The sequence below is a fragment of the Labrus bergylta genome, chromosome 7, assembly GCF_963930695.1.
Source record: "Labrus bergylta chromosome 7, fLabBer1.1, whole genome shotgun sequence".
NCBI lineage: Eukaryota > Metazoa > Chordata > Actinopteri > Labriformes > Labridae > Labrus > Labrus bergylta.
The window spans coordinates 26,728,263-26,753,312 of NC_089201.1; the positions used below are offsets into that span (position 1 = coordinate 26,728,263).

At 40.5% G+C, this 25,050-nt stretch overlaps 2 protein-coding genes across 10 annotated transcripts in view; both read left to right on the top strand.

Moving 5' to 3' along the window:
• Window positions 1–2,429, top strand: part of tln2b (talin 2b) — a 76,066-nt gene extending 73,637 nt beyond the window's left edge. For all 3 annotated transcript variants that reach the window (XM_065957211.1, XM_065957212.1, XM_065957213.1), the window contains exon 57: window positions 212–2,429. In XM_065957211.1, the coding sequence (XP_065813283.1) occupies window positions 212–340 (129 nt within the window). In that variant the 3' untranslated portion in view covers window positions 341–2,429. The remainder of the gene's footprint in view (window positions 1–211) is intronic.
• An 11,386-nt stretch (window positions 2,430–13,815) lies between these two features.
• Window positions 13,816–24,861, top strand: tpm1 (tropomyosin 1 (alpha)). Of its 7 annotated transcripts, none has more exons than XM_029276902.2 (10): window positions 13,820–14,067; window positions 14,446–14,571; window positions 17,856–17,989; window positions 18,334–18,451; window positions 19,103–19,173; window positions 19,953–20,028; window positions 20,252–20,314; window positions 20,414–20,483; window positions 21,017–21,095; window positions 21,982–22,212. In XM_029276902.2, exons 1-10 carry the CDS (start codon window positions 13,954–13,956, stop codon window positions 21,983–21,985), a joined length of 855 nt encoding a protein of 284 aa, XP_029132735.2. In that variant the 5' UTR covers window positions 13,820–13,953; the 3' UTR covers window positions 21,986–22,212. The 7 variants fall into 7 exon arrangements, with proteins under 7 accessions (XP_020486909.1, XP_029132735.2, XP_020486908.1 ...); XM_065957215.1 differs by lacking the exon at window positions 14,446–14,571 and adding an exon at window positions 14,781–14,906 and having other exon boundaries at window positions 13,825–14,067; XM_020631253.3 differs by lacking the exons at window positions 21,017–21,095; window positions 21,982–22,212 and adding an exon at window positions 24,008–24,861 and having other exon boundaries at window positions 13,816–14,067.
• Window positions 24,862–25,050: the final 189 nt, after the last annotated feature.

Below are 25,050 nucleotides of genomic sequence, written 5' to 3' on the forward strand. Positions count from 1 at the left end.
GATAACGCTTTGTTTAATTAAACAAACCATAAGCCATACTTTTTTCACTGTAGGATTCTTTCTCAGTATTCTTCTCCCCTTTCTGTGCTCAAGATTTACAGTGTGCTCTGAGAGTGTCTGTGCCGCTATAACTTTTTTTATATCGAGCTATCCGCAGGGATTAGGATGAGTAGAAGGCACATTTTCTGTCAGCTGTTCCCTCTGTCCTCAGATCATCGCGGCTCAGGAGGAGATGCTGAGGAAGGAGCGAGAGCTGGAGGAAGCACGTAAGAAACTGGCTCAGATCCGTCAGCAGCAGTACAAGTTCCTGCCCAGCGAGCTGAGGGAGGACGAGGGCTGATCGGCTGGGCTGGCTGGGACGTGCTGCCGAGCCGACGAGACCCTCTTGGTGTGTGGAGACGTTGCCGATGTACGATTGGCTGCTTTACTCTCATATAACCGAAGAATATACGGCACTTGAAACAGGCCTGTTTGGTGAGAAAAACAAGTGCCTGTGCTCTGTAGTGTACGTGTGTGTGTGTGTGACGTGTGTGTGTGTGTGTGTGTGTGTGTGTATTAGTCAGTGAGTGGCTTTACCTGTCGGAAGTTAAACAATGAGAAGGTTGAGGATAAAGCTGTATGATAAACGTATCTTTACTTTGTGAGTGTTTCTGCATCATGAGCAGTTTTGACTGTTACAATCATGAATCAAAGATGTTGAAAATGCAGAAACTCCTCGATTATTACTGAATGTTTTATAATTGTTGAAGGTTTAGGGGCAATTAGAAACAAAACTGATGATGCATCTGCAAGAGCAAACAAAGGGTCCGTAGCTTGTACTCTTTACGAAACAACCTCAAAAGGGTTAATAACAAGGTCAGTGTGCTTCACTTCACCACTGGCTTGCATGCACCATAATGTCTATACATATCAATGATGCTACTAACCAATAGAGTAGTGTAGAGTGGAAAGGCACTTGTATTTTACTAATAAAATGTGAACTCGTGGTTTGCTGCAGATCCCTCTGGTTAACCTTGTTTTTTGATCCACCTGATGCCAAACAATGAGTAGCACTGTTTGGACTAAATGTCCAAATATCAAATTAAAGACCACTAGCCAATACTAGCTTGAAAGATATTTATTCTTGACTGATTTTTTTTTTTTTTTTTTTGAGAAGCGAGTTGTTCTCAAAGAGCGGACAGTTGTCAAAGAATCTGGACTACCCTATATGTGACCAAATACGTCATGCTGCTTGTACATTTTGTCACTTCCCCTATGTACACAGAGCTGTGTAAGGACTCTATGTTTACATACTGTGTCATGTTTGTTATCTCTTGTCCTCTTCTGTGTTTTGATTTCTCTCCTATTAACACTGGCCAGATTTAGTTAGGGTACCCGTACTACACTGTACACACGGTCACACAGCCACACACACAAAGATACAGTTATTCTCCACCAGACACTGCCCCATCACGGTAAAGGCATTTTTACTTTAGACTGACCGTCTATAGCAATACATGACACTCATTATTCCTAAAGGGTAATAAAGACACTCTTAGCTGTTGTAAGATGTGATGTGTGAATAGTATTTGGGCTCTTACTGAAATGAGCATATGTAATGCACTGAAGTCCAGCACTAAAGAAGGCAATATGAAGCTTCCAGTATAATTAATGTTTTCTCCTGTAAACTCGAAGGAAAAATGAATAGAGGAAACTAATTCAAGGATTTTGTTTGTTCATTTAGTATATTAGTGTGTAATATATATATATCGGACATGTTACTCAGATCATCTCCTCAATGTGTCCATGCCGGTGTCTGGACTGCATCCTTTAATAGTGCCTTACTCGAGTCTGCCCTGCAAGCAGCTGGAGATCAGGCCGGGTGGGAGCCTGAGCCTTGTCCTCTATGGATCAGAACATTATGCCAGTCTTATCCCCACTGGGGTCTTAATAAACTGTCATCTAGTCCTTTGCCATACAATACAATGCCTTGGCTGGTGGCCTACTTGCCTACAATGTTATAATGCTGATATAAAAAGGGCATGTGTGGACACCTTTAGGATTTAAAGACCATATTGGAAGACGAACACTAGACTGCATTCCATGAGCATGTGGCAATTTGTGCGTGAAGTTAAGAAGTCGTTGAAACAATATGCCAAGTCCCTCTTAAAAGCCGGACTGAAAACTTCCTTGTTTCATTGTCTAACCACTATATTAAGTTTGTATCATTAAATGTAAGAATTACTCTGAAATATATTGTCTAACTGAGTTGTGCGAGTACTAACGGAAATAGGAAAAAAAAAAAAAGTTACTAGCTCTGTTCTGAATAGGTATTGTGCTTTCTTTGACAGACTGCGTCAGTTTTATGATTTTAATGCTGTATGTATTATATTTATCTGGTCACAAAAGTATTTTTTGTATTCACCAAAAAATAAAAGAGTTTCAAACAACCAGCCCCCTTTAAGATTTTTTTTTTTTTTTTTTTTTTTTTAATTTGCAGTGCATGTTGTCTAAAGGGATGTGTGGAGTAGAAAGAGTGTGTGCATTCTTGCCAGCAGATGTCAGTGTTGCCCTTCATAGTTCAGTCTGAGGGGGTCAGAGGATGTTTGGAGAAAATGTTCTAGTCTAGTGGAAGGATTGGCAAAGGTGGACGGGCCAAATATGGACATACTGGATGTGCTTTTTTTTGCTTTTTTTTTTTTTTTTTTTTTTTTACTTTCTGCTAGTTCACAGACCAGACCTTGAAGTATGCAGAGATTCCCATTTAGATGTGCCGGTTCACATGAACAGTTCCACAGCCAAAACCTGAGAAGAAGTAGCCTCATGTTGAGATTTTGTTGCTCTGCTACTGGCAATGAATCAGACGTGAACGTGAGCTTTTCTTTCTCTCTCCTCTGTGTCTGTAGCATTATGCAGTGTGTGAAGGATGGCTAGAGGTGGCCAGCACAATACACTGAGTCTTCCTAATGAACACCATATTTGGTTGTTCAAGTGTTTTGTCTCATGTAAGGCCAGGCCACACAGTGGAGAGAGGGAAACTGAAGTCATGTGTTTTTTTTTTAACTGGGAGTGTCCATCTTTTTCTCAGCTTTTCTCCCCCTGCAGCTCAGGAGGATGTTTTTCTGGTTAACTCTGGCACTATTCAAATCTCAGTACATGAATGATGTAAAGCAGAGATGAGGATTGAGTTCAATCTCTGAACTCATTTATTTCAGTCTTAATATCTTTTATAGCCACGATAAAGTTTCCAGGAGATTTGTCATGGTCAGCATGAAATAGATGAAATGAATAGACAACTTCTTCTTTCCTATTGGTTGGCATTAAAGAGACTTTCTGTTACACGGCATTTCCCTTCAATTCCCAAGCTTTAATGACTGATTTGTCATTGTAATTAACATTTAAAAATTGTTAATTTTTTCCAGAAGTCTAATGACACAGCAGCCCATAGCCTTAAACGTGTAAATCTCTGGCAATGTAAAAGTCTTATATTTGCTCTGTTGGAAGGTTTTCTCTGTAGTCAGTGCAACTTGTTCCGTGGTTAATCCAAACAGCCTGGCCGCCATTTAGTTCAGGCTTTTGTTCCAGGCTCAAGTTCACACAAATAAAGCTGTGCTAACCTGTGGCTAAACCAAATGACATGGGTCACCTCTCCACTTTCAATGTTTGAACATTAATGTATAACATTTTAAACTAGCCATGGTAAAGAAACAAGTCTCTTAAATCCACAAGTTTCTGTATTTTCTAGAGTGGACCACGGCGCTGATACTGTGTGCTCAGAAGAGACCCTGTGCAGTTATAGGGTCGTGTCTCGGGCTAAGAACAGCCTCAGTGAAATTGAGAGTTGTCACCTCTGGAAGCTATGTAGCCAGTTTTAGCTTGTTAAGAATACTCCTTGAAGTATCCGGTGCTTAGATTGTTTTATGGAGAGAACGCCTTCGTTGTTCCATTACCAGAGTAAACAATGCTGAATACTTAAGAGAAATGGCTGTAAAAGTAACAACTGTAAGAAACCTTGTGTGACCTGACTTCATTTGGCCAGAGTTTTTTTTTTCTTTTTGAAATCCAGTTCCTGCACAGCTAAAGTTGTAAAAAAAAAAACTGTCTGAGTATCATGATCTTTTACAGCATAAAGAGGGAGAAAGAGACTGCCCTCGGCCATTTTTCTGCACTTCTAGAGAGAGAAAAAAAAATATGGAAAGGGAAGTGAGGTTTTAAAAAATATGCACATCAGGAAAGGCTTTAGACTTTTTGGGTTTGTCCAATGTATTCTCCCAAAATATTATTTATGTCATCACAGACAACATCTCAGTCTAACACGATTCTCTTAGAGGATCAAAACTTCTGTGCACAAAAGGTTCTAGTTTTAAAACTTTTGGGCAAATGAGGGATGTTCTAATCCCTTGGCCTTTTTTTTTTACTTTAATCATTATCAATCAATCCCTGAGAGATTAACTGATCAACACTTATCAGCACAGCGACAGCTAAGGTTTAGAAATATGTTTCCTTCAAATTCTCAAAAAAAAAAAAAAAAAAAAGGCTGATTACAAGAAAAGCTGGTCATGCTGTTATGAAGCTCTATGTTTTTTACTTGTACTCAGACTCACCAGCTCCCTGCCTGCTCTGGGAAGCGCTGATCTCTTAACATAAACCTGGGAGACAGCAGCTGATGGATCCTGGTGCGTCTTTTACTCAGGTCTGGAGCACATGACTATTTTAGGTCATCAGTGGGGATCTCCCAACATGTTGGCTCCATTACCAATCCACTGTACAGTCTCTCTCTCAATGAGAATAGTAAACAGTGTCTGTAGAGTTGACTGCTGTACTTTCATAGCTCTGAACTGGTTATTGTCTCTATGTAAGGATGTTTTTGTTTTAGAGTGGCAACCCCAAAAAGTGAAGTTGCTATTGCAGTAAATGTTTTGGTGGTTGAATTCAAATTTCATATCTGACAGATATTCATCAGATGGAAGACAACCAAGAACAAACCGTAGCGGATTGGGGTAAAATGAAAACCCTGCTCTCTATGCAAAAACATAGGCTGTTTATATAAGTAAGGAACGTCGCCTCCAGGTCTGAGAAGTGAAGCCAATGTTGAAGTGCCTTAAATCTGCATTCTTTCTTATGGCCAGCTTTAAGAAGTTTTATTGTTTTGGGGAAAAAAAATGTAAATCCTGAATTTATTTAAAACCCCTTTTAATTTTTATGACTTTATGGTCAAAATTGCTTATTTCAATTCATAGTCTAATATTCTTTATATATTGTGGTGAAAAAATGTCTTGTTTATTGTTTGGTTTGAATACAGACAATTAAAGTAGTTGGCTGTAAATTGTGTAGCTTAGTTAGCAACCAAATTAGCATAACTGTGTCTGTGAAATACAGATTCCTTCTTCTTAACAAGCCAGCGCTAGAATAAGCGAACATTTTTTTGCTCATCCTTGCTCATTTCCGACACCATTTTTTTTTTACAGAGACTGGCACTTCTGGCTCCTAAGGTGGCTGCTTCCAAACTCAAGGCATCAAAACAAAAGTCCTGGAAAAAGGCCCAAAGTCAAAGCGGTTCCGTCCACTTCATACAGAGTATCATTAAACAACACGCAAAGTTGGTTCATGTACTCGAGGCTTTAACCTCCAGGCTAGTAGTCAAATTACAGGAAGTGGCCCACATTTTGACCCTTTATGTAACTACACAAAAAAACAGACAGAAGTTACTGATTCCATAAGAACAGGTGGACAGGGATTCATGTGAAGAATGAAATTTATTTGCAGCCACCTTTTAGAGTGTCATCATCTGCTGAGTGACAGTATTTGCTATCTATTTCTCTCATGACGGCACAGTGAGTCCTGTATCTCTCATGTAAGGAGGGATCAGTATTTCTCAGTCAGCAGTTACAGCAGGTCTATATTGGGTCCCAGCTGAGACTTAAACCTTCAGGGCTAATTTTGGACAGCTCCACAAGTAACATCGGTTACATCTATTAACTTGTTTTTTCTCTTACTCTAAAACATGACCGCCCACAGTCAATCTTTTTCCAGTAATTTACAGTGATTTTTTCTCACTTTTACTCCTGAAACCTAGTCGAGAGTGAGCTGTAGGACCGAGGAAGCCGTCTGTCCCAGACTGTGCCGCTGACTGGAACTGATCTGCAGGGTGTCTCCGCTTTAAAGCTGTCCGGAGTGAAATGTAACACTTGTCCATCCAGATCCTCTGTCTTAATAAGGAAACTTTGCCCAACACTTGCTAGATGACTGGGAACATTTCAAAAGGGGGAAAAAAAAAAAAGTCCTTGAGCACTTTTCCTGCGGCCTCCCAGCCCTCTGTTAAAGCTGAATAAACACTCCTCTCAAAGCTCAGCACATTTTTCTCCACACTGATGCCAATTTTCATGAGAGGATTTCTTATGGGGATTGCCAAAATGATAAATAATTGTAACTTAATCTGCACTATTGTGTGTTATTGTTGTCCCTGCCTGTCCTCTGATGTATCTAGGGACTCAGCAGATTACCTCCAATGGATCCATGAAATGACCAAAGCTCTTCCTTCACATTATTCCCAAATGGTGGAATGTAAAACAACTCAAGTGCTCCATCTAAAGTGTTACCTTTATTTTACCTTTATGCTCCACTTGCTTCTTTTTAGTCACATTGATACGAGAGCTGAAGTAAGTGTTTCTCTTCAAATTAAAAATGTACGTAAAACAAATGAACTAGTTCTGTCAGCATTAACTAGTTAACCGTGATTAATTAAGGTCTGAAATTAATGCATACATTTTTTCTTAATTGCATGCTATTTTGTCCCCTATAGGCATATTGTAGATAGGCCTCCACGATGTCTCCCTGTAGTCAAAACGATGGAAAAGAATGACACTGCTTTCCTTTAAATGTCTCATTTTACTCATTTCGGAGTAATTTCACTACAGGGAGGTCTTTGAAAAAAGACAGACGAGACAGCTCAGTTGACGAGTCAAAAGTTTTGTCCACCTCACAACATGAAACATTTCACTTTTTTAAGTTCATTTAATGTCTTTACCTTAAAACTACCAGAAGGTCATGAATGTAGGAAGGTACAACATTTCAAAATAAATATTTTTTAAATGCACAATAATGGAATTTTAAACATGCGATAAAAAATGCGATTAATCGTGTTGAACTATTCATGGGGATTCAAATGTTCAATCATTAGACAGCCCTAAAATAAACTCATTAAATACTTTGCATCATTGAACCTTTTTAGCTTCAACCCTTTCTTTGTCAGATTTAAAATGTTGTTGAGCGCGATACAGTTCCAGCAAAGAGTCTCTCCTCTTGACTGTCCATCCCCCTCGTCTTCTCAGAAGATTTTATTTTTAAATTTAATATTGGAGGAAGGGCCAAAATAATATGTGTAGCAGAACCATTTTCATGGTATATCAATCAACATATTGAAACATTTGACTTTGATTTTTTTGACCCCAGGAGGGGGCTCAGACCCTTGATTGCAGGTTACTAGGCCACACATGTGAGGTTGTTAAAACAAGCTCAACATGTAAGAAATGTAGAACATGTAGAAAATGTATAATAGTAATTGATTTAATTAAATCACTTTATATGAATTTTATATCAATAATGGGACGTCTTCGTGAAGAACTTACCTTTAATTCTTCAACTAAATATAACTGGTTTATATATATATTTTAGTAACGTTTTAAATCTAAGACGTTTTGTATGAATGCATGTTAATTTTATCCTTACTATCGCACATCTAACTATCGTCCTAAAGTTCTGTATATTGTTACCGCAGACATCCGAGACCTGAGGGCAGGAAGCAGCCAGACCACACCTGGTGAGTGTCTACCTATTCTCACGACTGGTGTTTCATCACCGATCAGCACAAACTTATTCATCCAACTCTTGGTCATCTCCAACTGTGAGATGAGTCTGAGCCTGACGGCGAGATAGTCACGGCCTCTGATCAAACATGGGGCTGCAGGCATGCAGGCTCGACTGTAAGAATGCAGGTGGTGCTGGGCTGTGGCTTCCTGAGGCATTCCTCACTGCAGAGCGACCACTGTGACCCAGTCACAGTGAACACAGCTTTCAAACACACAGCCACTCTGGAATGTCTCATCGCTGTAGATTCTCACATTCACTCCACATTATGGCTTTTCTACAGCCCAGTCATGGTCATTTTGTGGTTTGAAGTTCACTCACTTACAAACTTAGTATAATGCTCCACACTCTCTTTTTAACTCAGAAAAGTGGGTTTTGTTTACCATAAATGGAGACTATAAAGGTTTTAATGATGACTATCCTCCCTCAAAGAAAGCTACGCTATGAAAGATCTTGTTTTTAACAGAGGACATGTTTGGAGGAGTTTGTTGTAGTGACAAAAAGAATGAAAAGGAAAAACTTCCACCCAGCCATAGAAGTGGAGCATCCATCCTCCTTTCTTCTGTCCTGTGTACCCGCGGGTTCTGACAGACCGGACTGTAACAGGGAGAACAGTGGCTGAGCTCAGAGTGCATACCAAGAAGTTTTATAGCCCTGTGGAATGGAAAGAAATATCAAGTACGTCTTTGGACCTCACAAAAAGCCCCCACAACTTCACCCTCTCCTCTCCTCTCCTCTCCTCTGCCTCCTCTACCTCCCTCACACCAGAGAGCCCTTATATGGACACATGTATGAAAGATTCTCCCTCTGCGGGGCAAATACGGAAACTTCTAGCCTTCTGACATAAGGGGCTAAGGATTTAAGGCAAATATTTAAAGAGGGGCTATTGACAAGATGCTGGGCAGCTGTGAACTACAGAACCAGAATGAGCGAGCAGCAATTTTGTGGAAAAAGAGAGCATTTAAGTCAAAGATTTAGCGAGATCTTTCAGCAGCCTCTGGTCCCTGAGGGGAGAATTTCTGAACAGGACAAACTCAAATGGTTTGGAAAGAATCCCTTATCTTGAGCTGGAAGAAGTTCAAGCTGCCTGTAAACAATCATTTACTCTCTGCTCTCCTCTCGACATGCTCTTCACTGTGTACAAATAAACATGACCAAAGTGCAAAAAAGTGTTGTTTTCCTAAATTGAAGACAGATCTGTTTTGCAGAATGTCACACAGATTTACTTTTTTCAGTTCCTACACTCGTGCTATGACATGTTTGAGAATTTAATTTTGCTCCAGGATTCTGGCGTGGCATCCTGCATGAATTTGAAATGAATCGTGACAGTTCCCCCCCCACCAAATGCTTGCTCTCCTCCCCTCTTTTCAGTGAGCGGCATCAGATATGGCTGACATTCTTTGCCTCTCTGCGTCCCCATCTGCAGAGGGGGAACACAAACAAACAGTCTGGGAGGAGTCGTACCGAGGCCACAAATATTCCTCCATTATCCCACATTTGTGTTTCCAGCACTGGAAGCCCTCACTTTCGGTATTTTTACTCTACAGCTCAGCTTGTTTTCTCTCCAGAAGTCCTCGCTGCATGGGTTGCTGAGGCTTCTTTGCAAACTTCTTCTCTTTCATTTGGACTTTAAACATTTATATAAATCTCTACTTAGACCGATGCAGCTGCACAAGAACAAAGTATGATCTTCCATCATTTCAGACCTTCTCTTTCAGAAACATCAAAGATCACACAGGAGCAAATTTTGCACACTTTCCCAAAGTTACCCACAGCAAAAATCAAAATGATTTCTATAAAAACCAAGTCAGACTACAATGTCTGTGCCCCATTCCTGGCCTGTGAGAGATTATTACAGGTCTTTATAACCGCCGGAGAGATGACAGATCCTCTCATTTAACAGAAGCTGCCTGAACTGAGCAAAAACTTGGCGCAGAAGGAAAGCGACCCATCTTCAATGGAGCACCTGCAGCTGAAATATGTGACCTTCAGACCCCAGGAATTTGGCTCCTTGAATTATGAAGTATGCCTTATGTTGAGATTTTTAAGCAGCTAATAAAGCACTGTGCGTTCCAGCAACAAAAAAAGGAAGTTTTAATGCAATTGCAGCTGACCCTCGGACATATTTGTATGATTTACACCCGTAATGACAGATTTGAAACACTGGACTGTGCAAGTCAAAGTGTCACAGCCGTATGTATTGCAACTATCCCTCGTTTAAAATACTGTTGCTGATTGTATGCAGTGGACTTGGTTATTGTCCGCCTGTGCTTATACCAGTTTGAGCCTTACAGCTACCAGTATATGTCAGTGGAACATTACGGTTTATAAACCCTGTGGCAGTAGGCAGTAGGCCGTCGCCTAAGCTCAAGTTACAGCTCGGGTTCCACCCCCTCCCCTCCAGCTGTACCCCCTCTCCCTTTTTGCTATGCTAAATGATTATGCCCCTGCATGGAGCTGTCTAATCCCAGGGGAGCCGCCTGAAGGAGCCAAGCAGTTCTCTCTATATATATCTGGTTGATGTCCGCAGAAATCTTCAGATGGTATTTGACAAGGCGCATGCCAATGCTGTGCTCCTCAGAGTTTCACTCATTGGCTATATGTGTTTAACATGGAGGAGGGCTTACCTTCTAATATTCTCTTGCTGTTCTGTGTCACTCACAATCAATAGAAATGAATCACAAATATTCCATAACAGTTTGATGACTTCATTTTGGTCAGGAGTGAGTGTTTTTAAAAAAACAAATTCCTTTTGTTTGTGTCTTTACAACAGGCATTTTGAGAGACGTCCTAACCGTAAAAGAACCTTAAACGCCCTTCTCAGGGGTCTTCTGATGACAACATGACTTCAGACACAAGTAGAGATCAGTTCCTTCATGACTGGGAAGGGAACAGCCCAACATGCCTTGTGCATAGTGGGTTGTCACTGTAGGCCTAACAGATTAACGAATACAGTCCTGAAGCATTAGCGTTAAAGCCCTTGTTAAGGCGGCCGCGTCACTTGAGTTGGAAAGAGGACAAACTGCACTACAACCTCATGACTACAAAGTTACACAGAAGAAAGTTTGAGAGAGAGAGAGAGAGTGGTTAAACATCCAGATTGTCCACATGACATCCGGTTATTTCCCCATTTTTACAACCTCAATATTTACTGATCTTTTCTCCATAAATACATTTGGGGCCTCAGTGTTGTCTCATGTTTTAATTTGGTTCTGTATATTTTATTTTTTTACATCCTGGTTTATAACCATAGCTGCCATATAAAACCCGAGCACAGATAACGATAGTGTTGTGAATATGATTTCTGCTCACTGCTGCATCTGTCTCCCTCAGCTGTCACCCCATGAAGATAACTGAATCACTAAACAACAATCTCAGATATGGTCTGAAAATGGCCGACAGTTCTCTCATGGCCAAGTGTGTTTTTTATTTACAGTCCAGAAAACTAAATGAATCCCCTTTAAGTTGCTTTACATCCCTTCAGCTGTTTATGGATGAACACTGAAATAGCTCTCCGCCATTTCTGAACACAAATGATTTGCTTTGTTGGCAATGTTATTGGACAGAAGAAAAAACTGCAAACATCACTTATTTCTTTTGAACTAGAGAGTTCTCTTTTTGCAAAATGACAAGTTTAATATTTCGGTTCCAATTCAAATGATACAAAATGTAACTGTTTGGAAATAGGCTGACATGTTTGATTCTAGTTGCTTTCATCAGCTGTTTTGGTTGGAGGCTAAGAGGCCTTGTGAAGCAGATTTTTCTTCCCCAATGAACACAAATTATATGTTTATAGCAGCCTTAAAAAAGCTATTTCTGGAGCTGTGGTGTCTTCAGAGCCAATTTATGTCCTCAGAACTACCTAAAATATTGGACGTTTGTTTCTGTCTTTCCAAAAACGCGTATAATGAAGTGAATATTAGAAGATGGAGTTGCTTTATGTCTCTTCGTGCAGTCTTATTGAGTAAGTGCCTAATTGGGTTGTTATAAGAGTGCAGTGACTTTCAAGAACGTCTGGCCACATAGAGAGATTTGTGACTACTTTAATCAAAGCGAGCGTACTGGGCCCTGAGCTATTTTTACTGTGCCAATATGTTGAAGGAAAACATCATAATGCAGCTTCCTGTATTTTCATTCCCAGCATGCCAGAGCAAATCCACGATGCCATCATAAACCTCCCCTGAGTCCATTATGCTGTTTGAGATAATTAAGATCAAATTGCAAATGAAGATTAAAACCAGCGCTCTGCTGTTAGTAATTCTGGAATAAAAAACTATATAAAGAAACATTAACAGCTACATCATTGTATCATATTGTACATTAATTTCCACACTTTAATTAAAGCAGAGGACTTGGGTTCAAAAAACAGTCCATTACTTGATATATTCACACCCTCAAACCTTTTTATATACTGTATGCCAGTTATATGTGCAAATGAGAAAAGAAAGTTAAATTACTTTTACAAATATGTGATCCTTAAAGTACAGTATTGCTTAGGACAGGTTCAAATCCAGAACAACAGGAAATCTGGCAGAGATAAGATCCAGTCTTTAAGCAGTATTTTACGTGCCTATCACAATTGTATAAATGCCAATCTTTATGAACATGGGCTGTCCTGAGATTAACAAAATATATTTCTATTACTATGCCTGTCAATCAAATTCTCATACAAGGCTGGTGCCTGGATTGCAGAAAATATATGACATGATTTATAGAAACAAAATATGATAATAAAGATTGTGAACATCATATGGACATCAAATTGTACTACTGATTTTAAAAAAAATGCATTAACAAATCTACCAGATGTAGCACCAACAATCTGTAAAACAGACACAAGCCAAGGCAAGACAAGACTTATTTTTGGGGATGTATCTAATAGCATTGGACCTTGGGCTCCTGGCACATGGCCTCAGATGCATATAACAGACCAAAACAGGTGCATGAAATGGAAGGAGGTCCTAAAAATATCCCTGAGACTCTTTGGGAAGACACTTGGTGTGTCCTTAGTCACTGCAGTTTGTGCGCTTGAGAGCTGAGCATTAGCACAGTGCATTTAAAATACAGAATTTAAATGTATAGAATAAAAATAAATAAATAAATTTCAGATTTAAAGCTACAAATACATTTTGCGCATATAAAATGAGACAGTCCTTCAAAGTTGTTTGTAAAGCAGTTACCATTTCTCAAATGCCAATGTCAATCAGCGGCTTAGCTGCTGTAATTGAGGAATAAAACCATCATGGCCTGTTCTGGACTCTGTGCTGCCTCTGTCACATCACACATCAACAGTTTACAAGGAGGATATCTGATACATTATCAGGTAAACACTTCCCTATCTGAGAGCCAACAGACTGTGAACAATGCCTCTAGGGCTTACTAGGCTTACCGAAAGCATCTCTTCATAGATGGCACACTTGGTTTGAGATTCTTCAACTTCTCCCAGTGGGGTTCTCACTCACCTACCCACCAGAACACACTCAAAAACACACACCCATACACACACACACAACAACAACAGGGACTGCAAGTTGACAAAGGCTGCTTGAAACCGCAGCTGTCTGTGGTCCCACTACAAGTCTGTCACAAGAGAAATAAGACATAAGAGAACACTGTCACAGCACAAACTCTAACCCATATATTTTAAAGAAAGCACGAGCCAGATTTCATTGGCAGAGGACATTGGAGACTTCTCTATGGAGAGAGCTTTAAAACCAAATGTTCATCTGCATATTCCCTGTGCATTAAATGGCTTCTGTTACATTTGCATTAAGGAGCATTCCCATGGGAGCTGCCTGCTTGTCCATCACAGCCCATATACAGGCGTATCAAAAGTCAAATGTTTGGGAGGAACGAATCACCGAGTAGATCCGTAAAAAACGCCCGGGCAGCCGCGCACGCCTCCTCCCCCCCTCCCTAAAAAAAGTATTGGATGTCCAAAGGAATCCAGTCTCCCCCCTCTTGAAGTACATATTTGACAGGGCACAGGAAGGCAGAGCCTGCACTCCAGCTTAGTGTTCAGTTAGGCACAGACGCCCTAAGCCCCTCTCCTCTCCTTCGTTTTCATTTGGACGTTTTGTCGGTGCAGCCGCTCAACAAACAGCAGCCATGGACGCCATCAAGAAGAAGATGCAGATGCTCAAGCTCGACAAGGAGAATGCCTTGGACAGAGCTGAGCAGGCCGAGTCAGACAAGAAATCAGCAGAGGACAGAAGCAAACAGGTCGGCTGATTTTTCTGTGTTGCTTAAATGGAAAAGCCCAAAAGATAGAAAAGGCAGGAGTACCAGAAGCAGATTATAACTGCTATTTTAATGGATCATCTCCTAAATGCGGATTAATTACTTTCATGGATAATACCAATTAAGGATTAATTGTTTTTTTGTTTTTGTTTTTTTTGTTTGTTTGTTTTGGGGATTTTTGTGGGGGGTTGGGGGGAGGGGGGGTATAAATCCTTATTTAATCTGTTTTGGCATTTGGTGATGCAAAATAGCTAGAAAATGTAATTGATAACTTCACATTTTGAAAGCAATTAGAGGGAATATGTTTGAATATTTTTCTATGATGTTTAACTTTATAATTTCTTTTACATGCATGTGTAGTTAGAGGACGATATAAGAGAGTTGGAAAAGAAATTGCGTGCATCTGAAGACGAAAGGGATAAAGTGTTTGAGGAGTTCCAAACTGCTGAAGAAAAGCTGCTGACTGCTGAGGAGTCAGCCACCAAGGTATCTCATCCTGACGTGCATGAGCTTCCCTAACTTTTTTCTCTCTTTTTTTTTCTCTCTTCCCCCTGTCCTGTCCTGTCCTCTTCTGTCCTTTCCTGTGCGTCTGTGTCTCTCTGTTCGCGCACTTGCGCCTTTGCGCGTTCACGCAACTCCATCTCCTCACCACGCTGATCACCTCTGAAACTTCTGCGCACTGAAACACACCTCAGCTTGAGGACGATTTGGTAGCTCTGCAGAAGAAGCTGAAGGGAACAGAGGATGAGTTGGACAAGTATTCCGAGGCTCTTAAAGACGCCCAGGAGAAACTTGAGTTGGCTGAGAAGAAAGCCGCAGATGTAAGTATGGAAGGGATTCACGAAGGCACCGCTCCTGCTGCACCACTGCTGCCTCACATGTTTCTTTTTCTCCTTTAAGTTGTAAAAGATCACATGCACTACCACAAGTCTGCCCAAAGAATGTCTGACTGGTTGATGAATTTAAAAATGAGGAATAGAAACTTTAAGTCACCCATATGCAAACGCACAACATTTATGCCCATAGTGTGTAATAATTATTTTTTTACGCCTTGACTTTTCTCAGTCTTATATGGTTCAATCTGAGCAAGTCTTTTCCAGAGTGAAAAGTGAAGTAGACTAAATGTGCAGTGTCCCAAGGAGCGAGGAGTGCGAGCGCCTGGATAAATATAGCCCACTGCTTTATATGGTCAAGATAGAGCTCACATCTGCGGGCTACGCTCTCTGCTTACCACAGGGAAAAAACACTGTTCCCCACCAAACTGTCCCAGAGTAGGACTGCTCATTAAAACTAATGAACACATTTAGCTTATTATTGGAATTTAAAGATCAAAACCTGCTAAAGTGTAAAAAAACCCTCTAGTTTTGAATAAAACTTTTTCATGGCAAACAATCCGGTTCATGACCGAGTCAGGGTCAAGTTGAAGTAGGGACACTTTGCTTTCACGAGTCAATCAGACGAATCCAATTTAAGTGCAGCCTTTAATTTAACCGAAGGAAAACCAGTTGTAATAATCCTTTAATTGGATTTCTCCACAGGGTTAGGCCATATTGAGTCTCTTTATAGACTGCTGGGTTTTAGCTTATCACACTTGATGCTGTATGGTATCCCCTTCCAGGACGTTAAAACACGAGTGTAGGCTATTTTAATTTTCATGAGCGATGTATTTGCATAAATATAAACAGATAAAAAAAAAAAATCCGAGTTCAAACGCACCATGCAGTTATTGTTTCCAATGAGGACTTAAATAGTTTAACTGCCACATGTAGTGATAACAATTAACCAGCAGATGGCGCTGTAGCTCCGCCAGCTTTCTACAAGCCCATGAATCGCCTACACTAAACTATTTTTGCGTTCTTCTCATTTTAAATACACATTTTTTTTTCTGATCCAGTTTCACATTAAATCGTTAATGTGGCAAAGCAGTAGATTTTTAAATTGTAGTTGTTTTTTTTTTTCAAACCCCCACAGAATCCTTAATTCTAAACCCTCTTTTGTAATCAGTGGTAGCCTACTTCCTGGGGGGAAGCGTCATGACACTGCAGAGCGCGTCTCTCAGCCTTCAGCACAATCAAGAAAGCACGTCATCTCGCTGCTTGACAATATCTCGGAAATTGTGCAGCAGCAGCAGCAATTTGTAGCTTCTTTTTTTTTTTTTTCTTTGAACTTAGTTTTTTTTTGGGGGGGGGGCAGTACCGAAAATGGCAGGAGTTACATCAGTAGAAGCAGTAAAACGTAAAATAAAATCCTTACAAGAGCAAGCAGACGGTGCTGAAGAGAGAGCCGAGAGATTACAGAAGGAGTTGCTGGCGAACAGGAAAGCAAGGGAACAAGTAAGCATGTTTAGGCTACAAGCGTGTACACTCACAAAGAGGCTGCTTAGTGAACGTAAAATGAGGTTATATATCCTCCTCTTCTCGATGTGTGTGTGTCCTGTGGAGAGGAGAAATAATAGTCTACGCAGTGAAATAGCGGGATTTCTCTTGATACACTCGGTGCACTGCAGGTTGAGCTGTACACGGCTCCATATCGTGCAACACATATTCTTACTGAGGTTTCTTTTTAGCTTCAGAGTTTCTTATAATTGTCAGCGTTAGGCCGATGATGCTGCAGACCAGCCGTGGCTCATTGTTTTTGCCTACTTTGTTGCACTTGCATCTCATTTGATGCTCTCTTGACTGTTGCGGAAATGTTCGACCTCCTTTCCAGGAAGTTCAGTTTTTTTTTTTTTTTTTTTTTTTTTTTTTTTTCTCTCGGCAGGTGTACAGGGTAAACTATTCGATGCTAATGTTTTCAAAAACCAGGAAGTTAAAAGTAAAAAATGTGGCAACATGTGAAGTGCAGTCGTCTCTCTTTTTGCGCTTTGACTTGTCCATATAAGGACAACAGGTTTTTCACAGCGTGAACTCGCGGTAGTTGTCGAGACGGGAAGTCAATCTTGTGTGCAGGGGCTTAAAGCACTGAAGAGTCAATCTCAGGCTCAGACTGTAATTAAAACTAAATAAGAGATTTAACCGGAGTGAAAAGCATTGCTTCAGTGAATAGGTTGTAAGTGATTCCCTTGTCATGCTTCACTGCCTCAGATGCACTTTGATCCAACACTGCACTTTCCTTCACATGACCTGCAGGAGAGTCAAGTCAGGCCTCTTGTCTTAGTTGTTGCCAGGCCGATGCAAATCTCATCCAGAAGCCGAAGTAGCCACAGGTTTGAATAATATTGGAAACTGCTCTTCACTCAGAATAATGCATTGCAAGTTTTCCTCCAAATTTACCGGATTGCGAAACCAATGCAATACCAATTTGTTGCAAATGTGTGCCCAGTAAGATTACATGTACAGTACATCTACCCTGAGTTACCCAGGAAGTCTCCTCTGTGGTTGAGCATGCTTCTTCTAAGCATTCATTTGCAGTAAATAGTCTCAGGGCCTTTGACTCAGGCATTCTTAGTGTTCTCTCTGGAGCCTGGTAATGAGGCGGGGTATTCAACCTGCTGTCAGCCTGGGACATTGTTATAATTATAATCGTCGCTGAGGAGCACGGGGAGCCTCCTGGAAAACACTTTTGATTACACACACATCCCTCTGGCATAAAACAGTGTTCAGGGCATCACTAAGAAACACAAAAAATCAAATTAACCACCTTCTCCACGTTCTTTGGGCTGACTTGAGTATCTGCTCGTTTGATTTACATGTGTTGTGTTAAAATTGGGGATCTCCTATCCACGTTTCCCTGATGTGCTCCCCTCCCCTCCCCTCCTCTCCTCTCCACAGGCTGAGGCAGATGTCGCTTCCCTTAACAGACGTATCCAGCTGGTTGAGGAGGAGTTGGATCGTGCTCAGGAGCGTCTGGCAACTGCCCTGACCAAGCTGGAGGAGGCTGAGAAGGCAGCTGATGAGAGCGAGAGGTGGGTTCTTATGAGCAGCACAAGACTCAGACTGACTGATCTCTGCCATCATGCTCTGTTGCTGCACAGAACAGGTGGATGGGCTGTTTCTCTGTCCCTTTGTGTCGGGTACAAGCAGAGCCTCTGTGCTAAAGAACTACATGTCAGATAGTGCAGATGCGTCCTTGCATCCCAAATTCTGTATATTCAGAAAATATCAGTTATTCATTTACCTTGGAGTTATATATTAAATATGTATCCTACATGACATTGAACCAGATGCGTGTCCTCAGGGAGACTCTAGCCCCCCCCCTGTCTCAGATCCTGCTTCTTCACATCCTTTGACTGTTTGTTTCATCTCACAGAGGCATGAAGGTCATTGAGAACAGGGCCATGAAGGACGAGGAGAAGATGGAGCTGCAGGAGATCCAGCTCAAGGAGGCCAAGCACATCGCTGAGGAGGCTGATCGCAAATATGAGGAGGCGAGTTTTTCAGCCCTTGGCAGCCTCCCTTATAACTTCTATGTCACAACAATCATACAGTGGCTCGTGTAGAGAAATCCGGTGTTGTTCCTCAGACCTTTTACAGTTGTTGAAAAGAGGTAGATACCCCCAATGAAATTCTCTGTTAGAAATATGGAGAGTTTCTGTGTTTAAAAGGACAGATTAAGGAATCATTTAACCTTTTAAAACATTTGAGTTATCAATCCATCGATCAGCATTCAAATTGTTCCTACTTTTTCTTTTTTCAAGTAAAATATATCCGATTATATTACATCCACATTTATAGGCTGTTTCAAAGATATACAAAATGGTTTTTTTTAACAAACTATTACAAAGATGCTAGCTGCTTAAAAGTGTAAGCATTTACTATTTTACTTTTAATCTTTAAGTTACGAAATACTTTGTGTTACATCACAACAGTTTTCAGTTCATCTACACATTTGGATTCCCTATGTAAGAATTGATAAATGAATACTTTATTGTAATTTCAACTATTCAACAGCAAATACAATTATGCGTCTTCAGCGTGGTTACAAAAACCTTTAAACCACAAACTACACATGTCACAGTGGTCAGGGTTTTTTTGTTGTTGTTGTTGCATTGTAACACTTTGTTGTGCTGCACCTAAAGGTCGCCCGTAAACTGGTCATCATTGAGAGTGATCTTGAGCGTACAGAGGAGCGCGCTGAGCTGTCAGAGGGGTAAGACGTTTCCCCTTTAAAGACATTAAACCAGCACTTATATCTGCATGTTTCACCACTCTGAGCTTTAAGCACTAACATCAAAAGTAATGGACATGTTTCTGTTTGAACAAAGTGTCCTTTGTTCTTACTGTGTACTGGTTATTTGCATGCTCTCCATGGTTTGAATGGTTCTTGGCTTGCACGTTTGCGCCACACCCACTAACAGACGAGCTCGGCGAACGGAGGAGGAGCTAAGGGTTTTGGAGCAAAGCATGAAATCACTAAACTCCTCAGTCATACAGGTACTGCCAGCTAAAACTTAACATCTGTGATGAGTGTATGTCCCCACTTTGATTCATGCAGAGTGAAGCCTCTGCTTTGCCTGCTGTGCTTCTTCTTTTTTTCTTCTATTACGCTCTTTTATTCAGAGTACTTTAGACTCTTTCACACCTCTAACATGGCAGAAACTGTGCAAAAATAACACTCTAAAAATAAGCATGATATTTACATGTGGAAATACCATTCACTAAATACTTGACTTCACTGTAACCCACTAATCTGAGTGAGATTACAACACTCTCACCACCTATAGTCACATTCCTGCTCTGTTAAGGCACTTTGAAGGTACTTGGGGTTCCCTCCTTGTTTAATCCCTGTAGTTCTTATTTATTTGTTTCCTCTCTCCCCCTTTCTTTATTCTCCCCTTCTACCTGTTTTTTTGTACACTTCTGGTTCCGTCCACCGTTGTTTCCATCCTTCTTCTCCTTTGCGACCCCCCCCTTTGTCTAAAACACCAGCAAATGCTCTGAGCTTGAGGAAGAGTTGAAAACTGTGACCAACAACCTGAAGTCACTGGAGGCCCAGGCAGAGAAGGTAAGAGTGATAATGTGGCAGAGTGCATGCTGTCAAACCCTTCAGGTCCACATTAGACTGGATGGAAGGGGAACAGAAGAGCCTGTGGAAACACATTTCTTAATTTTAGCGTTAATGTTTTTTACCACATTGTATAAAAGTATTCCAATGTGTAATACTAGGACATCCTGAGTTTGCCTCCGCACCCCTTTGTTTGACTCCGATCATTGTTTTTGTCCCACAGTACTCACAGAAGGAGGACAAGTACGAGGAGGAGATCAAAGTCCTCACCGACAAGCTGAAGGAGGTAAAGTTTCACATGGCTTTAGCTGGGCTTACAGGACCATTTTAAAAAGGTCATAGGTCCAGTGTTGGACTAACTGATAAATCTCTTTCTGTGACACAGGCTGAGACTCGTGCTGAGTTCGCTGAGAGATCAGTAGCCAAGCTTGAGAAGACCATTGATGACCTGGAAGGTATGATTTTTACAGCTCAAACCCTAGAACGCTACTCTGGTTATTTTGAACTAGATGTCGTGCCAATGGTGGCGCTGGTTCTCACTCCTTACAATGTGAAGGTCTTGCTTTGCTCCTTAACTTTATTTCTGTTTCCCTTTTTATATCACCTTTATTTAGTTACTTTAGCATCAAGAAAGTCTAGTTGGTTGGTTTATGAGGTTCAAGAATGGCTTTAATGCTTGTCAGAGATGTCAGGCCCAAATATAGACTTTGTGTTCAAGGAGCGTGGCAGTGAAATATCTACGCTTCATTTCTTCATGACTTTGAGGAATTTCCCTCCTTTCTGTTTAACTTCCATTCCATGTTTTTTTTTCCTGATGTAACTCTTGTTTTCCTCTTTTTTCCCCCCCTGTCAATTTCTGTCACTTCTTCCTGTCATGTCAATGGTCTGGATGCTTCACCCTTCACCTCCTTGCCATGCGCTCCTTTCACCTTTGCCCCATTCCGCTGCGAACCTTCCCCTCTCCCCTGCACCCCCGGCCCACAAATAGATGAGTTGTATTCTCAGAAACTGAAGTACAAGGCCATCAGCGAGGAGCTGGACCACGCCCTCAACGACATGACCTCCATGTAATTCTCTTATTTTGCTGTGCCTGCACATTCTGTCTTCCCCCTCTCCCCCTACTGCATGTCTCTTCCCTTCGCACCGACTGCATATACACAGTTGTTTGTTTCCCTTTTATTTTTCCAAATCCATTATAACTGGAATATCCCAATTTTGCACGAGTCCCTTTAATTAAAGCGGACATTTTACTATGTTTTAATTTATACTTAAACATCAATGTCTTAAACTGACACTGTGGCATTTTGTGTTGATGCAATTGAAGCCCACTTACAATAATGATTTCAAATGCTAAACCTTCATTGATGTATTTGTGATATATAATTGCAGTTTGAGAGAACTTAATTCAATCCTTTTTTGATTAAGTCAGTCTTTGCATTTTTGCAGTTGTCTCATTTGAAAGTAAATGATATTTTGACATCCTAAGCAAAGCATGCACATTTTCCATTGAAATGTAATAGACTATTTAAGGAATGCATCTCAATGAATCTGACTCACACACCGTGTTTGTGATTCCCCTTTTCTTTGCTACTAACACGGTCTACTTCCGTCCAGAAGAAAGGCCGCTGGGTGTTCCCCTTTTGTTGAGTGATTAAAGAGATTGAAGGTTGTCTCTCAGCCCCAAACTTAGCTAAAGAAGTGTCCTCCCCTCCCCCCCTCCCTCAACATTTAGACACCACTCAATGTCTGTATGTTTCAGTGCTGTTTCTTGCATTTGAAGCAGAGCCGTCTATTTTGTCTCCCCTACAATGCATTTCCATATGCATTGTAGTTGTGTGGTACTTGATTTGCTGTGACTCGTGTGGGTCTCCTGTTTTGCCGTGCACACCTCAATATTTCCGTAGGGCCCCACCTCGGTCCCCTGGTTCACTCTACTTTCTCTTTCCCACACAGATAATTTTTTTACACCTCATCAAAGACGTCTTCTGCCGGCTGAGCAACATCTGTCTGCTCTCTTCAGCCCGCTCTCCATTTTCCCTTCCCTTCTCTCTGCCCTTTCTTCCCTCCCTCCTCATGTTTTCATCCTCATGTCAACATTAAGTGCATCCCATCTCTTGTACAGAATCCTAGAATCTTTCTGCATTGTGTAAAAAAATAAACACCCTTCCTTCTGTGTAAGCTGTATCTCTTTACTCTGTCCTTTTTTTGTTCCCTTTTTCATTTCTATTTATTTTGAATTGGCTCTAATAAAACCAGGAAGCCTTCTGTTTTAAGTTATGTTTTGGATTGTGTTCTTCATCTCCACAAACCAGAAGTTGAGCTTAACCCTGTTTGTTTAATTTCAACCTTGTTTTGTGAAGTTGAGATATTAGGAATATCGCTTTAAGCACAGAAGTTTTAGAACAACTACAGGTACTTGACTGGACGCTGAGCAGAGCTGTCTACTCTGGAGGCGTTTGAGACTGATGCATGCATACAGTTTTTAACATTTAGTACTAGAGACAGGACCAGCTGAAGTGAAGGATTTGAGAATTTGAAGGAATTAGTGTTGGATTGTTATGAGGAAGCTTGAGGAAAAGTAAAGTAATGGATAAAACAGTGGAATACAGAATAGAAAGTACGATTTGTTGAGCCTTATCTGTTTGCTGGAAAAAAATGGAAGAAATTGCTCTGTGATTATGACACATGAGCTTTGTATGATACACCATATCCTGTCCTATATTTAAATAAATGTACAATCCCACATGCTGAGTGTTTTCATTAAAGTCATCTCAATAAATTCAGACGCAGAAAGACGAGAGAAAGTGAGCAATTGTCTTTTGTAGTGTGGGACTGCAGAACAACATTCAAGCCCTACTCTAAAAAATGTCCAAATGACCAAACTTCAGCCACAAAATTGTCGACTCTCAGTTCAACTTTTTCCAGATCTGTTTTTGATCAGCTGTATTCAAGCATTTAACAAGAGGCACTTCTTGTAGAGAAGGATTTGATCTATGTGGCAGATTCATTTTTTTCTCTATTTTGTTGTCACACTATCCAATTAATTCTAATTGATTTAAAGGGTTAGGCTCACTGCCATTCTTCTTTTAACCTTATTTCATATCTTCATCATCTGCTCTTACTTTACTCTCTTTTCTGTCATGCTGAATCAGGCAAAAAAGAATCTAACCAGTAGATTGTTAAAAGCCCACTCTCTGAACATTGTTGTGTTAACTGAAGGCTATTCAGCTCTTTTCAGTGTGCTTTATAAAGATTTAAAAAGTCTTCTAAAGCTTTTAGAATAGAAGGTAGGTGTCCACAGGCTTTGCTCTTTCTCCTTTTTTCTACTTTCCTCTGATTTAGTGTCCTCTCTCTGTTTTCCATCTTGCTTTCTGACTGCAAAGATCGCCTCTTCCAGCAACTTGAAAAACACCGTCTCCTCACTAATGAACTGCGCTTGGCTTTGAATGACTGAATTGTGTGAATGTCTGCTATGTTTATTAAGGTTTTGTTTGGAATGTGTGAATGACAATCAGATTTAAAAAAAAAAAAAAAAAAAAAACCATGCTTCAAAACTCCTCCATTTTCCACTTTGGAAGCCTGCACTGCTTGAAATGTGTGTTACTGTTAATGCAGGTGTGACTATATTATAGTGAAATTCAGGGAATCACAGTTACTGTATCATGTTCTAGTCTTACAGCCTAGACTATAAGGTCATGCAATTATCACACCTTATGGTTTGCTCTGTTTGTGTGTATTATTACGAACTTTGTTGTGACCTGTTTGCACGATTGCTTGCATAACTCAGTGTTAAGTTGTTGAGTCGATGTGTTTTTCTAGTTTTCTGTCAGTGAAATGTGGTGAGTGTTTGAAAGGACTCAAACCTCAAAACTGACCTCTGTTATGTAGCCAGCTCAAATATTAACCCAAGCTAACCGACTGACTCACTTGTGCTCGCTTTGTGTGACATTAAAACTTGTCCATTTTAATGTTCTAACAGAGAAACTGTCACATGCTAAAGAAGAGAACCTCGACATGCACCAGATGCTGGACCAGACTCTAATGGAACTGAATAATTTGTGAAGGCCCAGTCCGACCCCCCACCCCCCCACACACATTGTGGTTTTGGCTTTTTGTACTTGCACCTTGCTTACCATAAACCCCTCTTCTCGTACGTTGCCCATGGTGGAGATCAAACAGCCAGATGCTATTCCTCTTGCACCGTCCTGCCTTCAGCTAGACTCGAGCGAGGAGCAAAGCTACGAGGAAGCAAAGCGTAACCATTCCCGTTGATGAAGCCTAAACTGAGAAACAAGATTGTTTATGTCAGTTTTAATCTTGAAATGTTGTCTGCCTTTTCGCAATTGAGATAGTGTCTTGTTTTCGTTTTTGACGAGTCATCTGGTGAAATGACACGTCATGTCATTGGTTACAAAGATTTTGTACATCTGCATTGACGCTGATCTGGTACGATCCATTCCACATTTATTATGCACAAACCAAAGGACAAAGTGAGGAAATTTTGCACCTAGTTTAACCTCAACATTGCGCACATTTTGCATTCTTTAAGAAAAGCTGTCAAAAGACAAGTGGAAGTATACATGGGCTATATGCCTGATATTCTGTATACTGGTGCTACTGTTTTGTAAGGCAATGACTGAAAATGTTAATGCATACCAGTATATTCTTGGCTTTCTTCCAAACCACGGTTCAAAATTTGTTCATCTTGTCTGTTTAGTATTATTTCTGTCATCTGGTTGTGCAATGTTTAAGCATATATGTTGGTAGATGTTTCAAGTGTTTATCATATTTGAAATGTACAAACTATAAAAATAAAGCACGTTTTGAAAGTTTTTTTTTTTAACTTTGTTTGTGTTTCATACATTGCCTTTACTTCACACAGACTAAAGGTAGGCTATTTATAGATTTTCTGGTAACGATACGATGCAAAACACTTTATTGCTCCCTTGGGGAAATTTGTCTGACTCAGACTGCTGCAAACATTCAGCTGCTGGTTTGATGCAAAGGATATTCAAACTTTTT

What these genes read in the sequence shown, in the direction of transcription:
- tpm1 (XM_020631253.3), top strand. Translation starts at nt 13,954, where the DNA reads ATGGACGCCATCAAGAAGAAGATGCAGATGCTCAAGCTCGACAAGGAG. An exon ending in CGCGCTGAGCTGTCAGAGGG is followed by an intron (nt 19,174 to 19,952) that starts GTAAGACGTTTC and finishes CTAAAACACCAG; the next exon opens with CAAATGCTCTGAGCTTGAGG. An exon ending in TGGAGGCCCAGGCAGAGAAG is followed by an intron (nt 20,029 to 20,251) that starts GTAAGAGTGATA and finishes TTTGTCCCACAG; the next exon opens with TACTCACAGAAGGAGGACAA.